Source organism: Pteropus alecto, unplaced genomic scaffold (genome assembly GCF_000325575.1).
Source record: "Pteropus alecto unplaced genomic scaffold, ASM32557v1 scaffold396, whole genome shotgun sequence".
Taxonomy (NCBI): Eukaryota; Metazoa; Chordata; class Mammalia; order Chiroptera; family Pteropodidae; genus Pteropus; species Pteropus alecto.
In genome coordinates, this window is record NW_006438082.1 from 583,895 (window position 1) to 590,356 (window position 6,462).

The window sequence follows — 6,462 nt, forward strand, 5'->3', positions numbered from 1 at the left end:
CCTCCCTCAGACCGGGCCATATTCTATCTGTGCGCGCAAGGGCCCGGACACCCCCGAACCTCACTCCATCCCTGTGGGCAGCGCGACAGGAAACGTGCACGTGGCTGGGCAATGCCCTGCTTACTCTCAGTGGCTGTGGAGGGCAGCAGGGCCACGGTGCTGGGGACGGGCCCAGCAAGCTCGCTGAGGCAGTTGCTCTCGATCGTCGGGTCGTTGAGGCTGTCAGCAGGGGCCAGGGCCTCGGTGGGGAGGTGGTGCTGCTGTTGCGCCTGTGCCTCCTGCAGCTGCTGCTGCTGCTGCACCAGGGCGGCCAGCTCCTGCTGCGTCAGCACGATGGGGATGGTGGTGGCCTGCCCCTCCTGGCCCTCAGCCGACAGATGGCCCAGCTCTGCCTGTGTCACGGCCGCCGCCGCGTCGGATGTGTCCATGGGTTCCCCAGTGCCTGCTCCAGAGTGGAGGAAAACAGTACTCAAGAGGGATGCCAGCCAGGATGAGTCGTCCCTGGCTTCCCAAGGTCACTGTCCCTGTTCCCCCAGCACTATGGGCAGTTCTAAGCGATGTGGACGTAGGCTCTGAAAGCCTGGTCCACGGACCCTATTTCCGGCCTACCTCTACTCTGCCCTAACCCAACCAAAGGGCCCTGCTTCCTTCCTGGGTTCCTAGTCCAGCTCAGCCCACCAGCTGTGCCTGGCCTCCCCATCACATATGACTCGGGCCACTCTGGTAGGAAGCGGGCCTCCTCTTCTGAGGCTGCATATCAGCAGGGCGGCTCTAGAGCCCTGTGTCCTTACTCCCCGAGGGGCCCGTCCTCCCTTCAGGGTGCTCGTCTGGCCTGGACCACAGACAGCGTGGTGCGCGCCCTCCCCGCACCTACCCATGACGGCCTGCTGCGCAGCCTGGAGCACCGCCTGGATGGCCAGGGCCTGGGCCTCCTCTGTGGCTGCAGCCTGGGCAGCCGCTTCGGCAGCAGCAGTCACTGCCAGCTCCTCAGGGGTGAGCCCTGTCACCATGAGGGTGGTCGTGCCCGCCTGGGCCTCGGCCATCAGCTCTTGGGGAAGTGCCAACTGGTCTACTTCAGACTGTGTGGGCGGGGGTGGCTGGACCACTACGGTGGCCACCACAGCTGAGCTGGCAGACTCCTGGCCTGAAGATGGATCCCCTGTACTGCTCAGATCCACGGCGGCCTGGGAGGCTGACAGGACCTCAGCGGACTCCCCCATCAGGGCTGTGGAGCTGGGCTGCAGGAGTTGCCGTGGGGGCAGCTGCTGGCGAGGCCCTGGCGAGGCCTGGAGTTCCTCTGGGGGCTGCAGGATGTCAACAGCAGAGAAGGGCATGTCAGATGTTTCTGTGTTGGCTATGGTCACTGTTATCGTGGCCGGGATGGGGACTTCGGTGGTCAGAGCCCCTGGGGTAGTCTCAGTCACTGATGAGATCTTCTAGAAAGGGAGAGAAGTCCCTGTGAGAGGGGAGAGGGAGGCCAGAACCAAGCAGCCTGCATCTTTCCCTGTGGGCCTGGATTCCCATTCTCAATGAGCTGGCACAGCCCCATTAAATGGGGAGGGCTGGCGGGCCACTGGGCAATGGCACAGGAAGGAAACTTCGAGACCCGCTGGCCGATTTTAACCCGTCCTCGGAGAGGCCTCCCAGTCTAGTCAAAAAGGGGCACTCAGGCTCCCGCCCTGTCACTCCTACAGGGCAACAGCAAGCCATGGGACTGGGGGACTCCTGACACCTGCCCTGCAGTGACTGAAGGCTGCCCTTCCAAGATCTGGGAAAGGACCAAGAACAATAATATGTGCGGTACAAGAGTGACACCTAGTGTCTGACTGTAGAACAGCACGGGCTGAAGGCGCACTGGGCAGCAGGGGGGCGAAAAAGGGATCCTCCAGAGGCTCTTACCGGCACGGAGGGGCCTGGGACCGGTGTAGACTGTGTCACAGTAGTCACAGCCCGTGTCAGCGTGGAAGACACGGTTGTTGTGACAGCACTGGAGCTGGTGATGTTCACACTGTCGCCCTGGGTGCTCTCCACCTCTCCCTGGTCACTGGCAGCCGGAGGAGGATCTGTGCAGGGCCGGCAGAGTGTGAGGTGACAAGGACTTAACCAGTGAGAGGCTAGGGGGAGAGGCTGGTTGACGGGAGCTCCAGGGCCTCTGCCTGGGCTCTGGCCAGCGAGATCTTTCACCACTTCCCTCACCCGTTGAGCCCTGGGCTCTAGGAGACCATGAATGCCAGGCTGGCCGCCTTCACACACCTTGGTTTGAGCTCATGTTGGAGGTGACAGTAGTGGCCGTGTGCGTGGTGCCCGTCTCGTGCGTCTCACAGGGGGGGTTGGAGCACACCCTCTGTGTCGGAAAAGGAGCCAGCAATGAAGTGCCGGCCTGGGAAGCGACGGTGGGCAGTGCTGCCCCCTCCAAGCTGGACTCCGGGGTCCTATGGGAGGGGGTAGTGTCGGGGAGCAGGGTGCCCATGCTAACCGACATGGTGGTACCAGTGGAAGTGGTCTGGTGCGTCTCGCAGGGCCGGCCGGCAGGGGGCTGCTGCCCACCCTCGGGCTGGCCTGCACCCCCGCCGGAAGTGGCGGTGGTGGGTGTGTGGGTAGTGCCCGTCTCGTGGGTCTCGCAGGGTGGGTTGGAGCAGACCCGCTGGGCGCTGCCTGCATTCGAGGTAGTGGCTGTGTTGGTGGTGCCCGTCTCGTGGGTCTCACACGGTGGATTGGAGCAGACTTGGGTCACGGTGGCTGAGGAGCACAACAGCGCCTCCAGGGCTGTCACAGTCACAGCGGTGCCGGGTGCGCTCTCGTACACATGTATGGGGATCCCCCGCACCGGGCCGAGCTCCCCAGCACCCATGGTGGAGCGGGCTGTGGTGGGGGTGTTGGTTGTATGGGTGTGATGTGCCTCTAGCTGGCGCCCCAGGGACATCAGCTGACCCAGGCTGGCTACAGGGCTGTCCTTGCCACTGGGGCCACTGGGCCTGACTTGGCCACTTGCAGGGGCCAACTGCACAAAAGTGGTGCTGCGGCCCCCAGCCTCCAGTGCCAGGCTAGGCCCAAAGAGCGGGCTGGCTGAGCACGGGGCCCCGGTGGCCATCACAGTCATGGTGGTGCTGGTTGCGCTGGTCTGGCGGGTTTGGCATGAGGGCTTGAAAGAACTCAGGACTCCCTCCAGTGCCCCCGCAGCCATACTGACCCGGACCACGGCAGGAGCCGTGGTGGCTGTACAGGCGCGCCGGGCGTCTTGCTGCTGGCCGGCACCAATGCTCGACATGGCGGTGGACGCGGTGCTAGTGGTGCCCGTCTCGTGGGTTTCGCAGGGTGGATTGGAGCAGCCGTGCTGCCCAGCCATGTTGGAGGTGGCAGTGGTGGCCGTGTTGGTGGTACCTGTCTCATGGGTCTCACATGGTGGGTTGGAGCAGACGCGAACCACGCTGCCATTCTGCTGGCTCACTGTCGAAGTCACGAGAGAAGCGGCTGCCTCCTGCCTGTCACAGACGAACTGCACTTGGGTTGGCTGTGGGTGCCCTCCGAGGTTAGCCACGACAGTGGTGGTGGGTGTGTTAGTGGTGCCTGTCTCGTGGGTCTCGCAGGGCGGGTTGGAGCACACCAGCGTCACGGTGCCGGGCTGCACGTCACCCTGGCCCGAGTCCGCAATGGTGACGGTGGCTGTGGGCTGTTCTGTAGTAGGTGAGGCCAGAATGGACACTGGGAGGTCGTGCACAGGCTGGGCCTCGACCCCGCTGGGCGCCGTGATCAGGGTCACCTGGGTAGGCTGAGAGACAGGCTGGGGAGACGCCAGACAAAAAGAGTTAGTGACACAACTTCCCGTTTGTCTGTCCCTCCCAACATCCTACAGTGCCACCCATGCCAGCTGAGACCACAGGCAGACTCAGCTCCTGCTCGCCCTCTGACCCTAAGACAGTGACTTGCTCAGGGACCAGGGAGGCACTGCTTCGCCTCAAGGGCCACAGGGCCTGGGTGGGACCAGCCCTGCTTAGGGAAGGAACCCCACTGACCCCGCATGGCACGAAGGCCAATAACAAACGCTTCACCAATGCCAGGAATTCAGCTGAAGATGAAAACCAAATGCTACATGCACATGAAGATAAACAGCTGCATCGTCTACGACACCACGAGAAAGAAGCTAGCGTTCAAAAAGTGGAAATGCTGAAGTATGACGTCTCGAACAGACTACTAGTGATCAAGAGGTGATTCTGCAACAGGGAACACACACGACACAGGTGCTACATGCACGAGAGAGAGGAGTTGCTGCACACAGTGGCAGAAGATGGGAGGCCGGTCACCTCAGGCTGGGGCTCATATGCGTCCCCAAAGTCACTGACACATAACCATGGCTTGCGTGCACTCCCAGCTACCTTACCTGCATGGTGATGGTGGGGGTGGAGAGACCACTGGCCGCTGTCAGCGTGGTCTGCGCGGCTGACACGGTGATGGCAGTGGGGTTGATCACCTGGCTTGAGAGGGTGGCAATGGTGCCCAACGTGGTGATGGGCGTGGCCAGGGAGGCACTGGTACTGTGGCCTCCAGCTCCGGCGAGGCTAGTGGAGACGGTGCCCGTGACGGTGCCCAGGGTTGTGACACCTGAAGGCAGGGAGAAGCAGGACTGGGATGAGGCCTGCGGCCGCTGCCTCCTTTCCAGCCGCTTTTCTCCCTGGACAGGGCTGGAGGGCACCGAGTGCCCCCAGTGGGAATGGAAGGCTCCGGAGAGAGCACCTGCGTCACCCCCCAGCCCTCCTGTGGGAGGTGGACGGAGAAAGAACATGCGAAGTGGCTACACACCTGTGGTGCCCTTCACAACCAACGTGGTGACGGCCGGTTTGACGGCAGAGACGGTGACGGGGGTGACCAGGCGGACGCCTCCCATGGGCACGGTGCGGAGGATGGTGCCTGGCTGTCCAGGGGCTCCCTTCAGCACCACCTGGAACATCAGAGGACAGCGCCCCCAACATTACTCACAGGCTGGCCGGACCCTGTGCTGCCCCCTCCCAGGCCCCCCAGGAGGACACATGTGGCCTGTTGGGGTCCTGTGGACACTGCAGTGAAGAGAGGACCGGGCACGCCTCACCTGGGTTACGCCTTGCTGCCCGTGGCCAGTGGCAATTTTGGGGACAGCAGTGATGATTTTCGCAGGTGCTCCAGTTCCCGAAGTCATAACCTTGGTGGTGATAATGGTGATAGGGGACTTGATGCCAGGAGTGCTGGTCACACCTAGACAGGAGAGAGGGAGGGTAGCATGGCTTCGGACCGGGCCTCCGAGGCTCCCCAGCGCTAGCTGCCCTGTATGTCCCATTCCCGGCAGTTACTCCTACGGCCCCTTCCTTAAAAGGAAGAAGGGCCAATTAAAGCCGCACCCTGCCACCTCCCTACAAACTTGAGCGAAAGGCGAGGAGAGGGTGGAGAAGAGGGGAGAACCAAACAGAAACCCAGAGCACGGCGCAGCCCGGTCACCATGCCTGCACGGCGATAGCCACCTGAAGCGGTTCGTCACCCGCACGCTGGGGGAGGTCCCTACCTGTGGCACCCGCCTGCGTGATGATGGCTGACATGGGGATGGTCTTGATGATGGTGGTCGTGCCAGGCTTGGTGGTGCTGGGGGACACGCTGCTGATGCCCAAGATGGTGGGCTTAGTCCCAGCTCCACTGGCCTGCGTGGTAGTGATGATAGTTGTGGGCTTGCCATCTGCCGAGGTCACCAGCTTCAGGATGGTCCCGGCGGGCAGGGGTCCTTTGGTCTGCAAGGGAAAACAGGTAGAGCAGGGTGAGGTGGACCAGCATCACTGCCAGGACATAAAGCCTGATGGAAGTCTGATCTGGCTACTCTCCATCAGAGGCCGAGGGATTCTGGGACTATTCGGAAGATAGTGCCTGACGGGGCCGAGTAGTAGGACTTCCTGTGCAACACGTACCCGAGGGACCTTCTCCAGGCAGGGAGGCAAATTCTATTTGCTTGTGTCGCAGAGTCCGGGACCCACAAGCTCACCTGGATGATCTGAGTCACAGGGCCTGTAGATGCCTGGCCTGTGACTGCTGAAGTCTGAACTGGTTTGGTCTGGACCACCGACATCACCTTGCCCAGATTGGAAATCTAAAAAGCAAAGAACGGAGCAGGGAGTGACGTGAAAACCAATCGAGAGCACGGCCTGGGCTGGGGCTCTCCTGGCACGGGCTTAGGACAGTGCCACAGCCTGGCAGCTGTCACACATGCAGCAGGGTGGCACCCATCACTCACCAGGGCACTGCCTCCTGGGACAGAGATGGGGCTCTTCACCAGGGTGATCGTCTTGGTGACTCCGCCCACCACTGTGGTCACCACCTGGGCTTGCTGGGCCACAGTCACAGTCCCTGACTTGTGCACTGTGATGATGGGACGAGTGGATGTGTTGGCAGCAGAGGAGACGGACGTCCCCACCTGGGCGGCTGCAGTCTTCAGCATGCGCGTGGCTG

At 62.3% G+C, this 6,462-nt stretch overlaps 1 protein-coding gene across 1 annotated transcript in view; it reads right to left on the reverse strand.

Moving 5' to 3' along the window:
• Positions 1 to 6,462, reverse strand: part of HCFC1 (host cell factor C1) — a 25,310-nt gene that overhangs the window by 4,948 nt on the left and 13,900 nt on the right. Inside the window, exons 11-20 of the mRNA XM_006915295.3 lie at positions 6,248 to 6,462; positions 5,999 to 6,103; positions 5,531 to 5,750; positions 5,084 to 5,226; positions 4,798 to 4,936; positions 4,379 to 4,599; positions 2,254 to 3,781; positions 1,900 to 2,063; positions 875 to 1,304; positions 125 to 442 (exon numbers count right to left, since the gene is read on the reverse strand). The exon at positions 6,248 to 6,462 is cut by the window's right edge and continues 4 nt beyond it. Coding sequence (XP_006915357.1) covers positions 125 to 442; positions 875 to 1,304; positions 1,900 to 2,063; positions 2,254 to 3,781; positions 4,379 to 4,599; positions 4,798 to 4,936; positions 5,084 to 5,226; positions 5,531 to 5,750; positions 5,999 to 6,103; positions 6,248 to 6,462 — 3,483 coding nt within the window. The remainder of the gene's footprint in view (positions 1 to 124; positions 443 to 874; positions 1,305 to 1,899; positions 2,064 to 2,253; positions 3,782 to 4,378; positions 4,600 to 4,797; positions 4,937 to 5,083; positions 5,227 to 5,530; positions 5,751 to 5,998; positions 6,104 to 6,247) is intronic.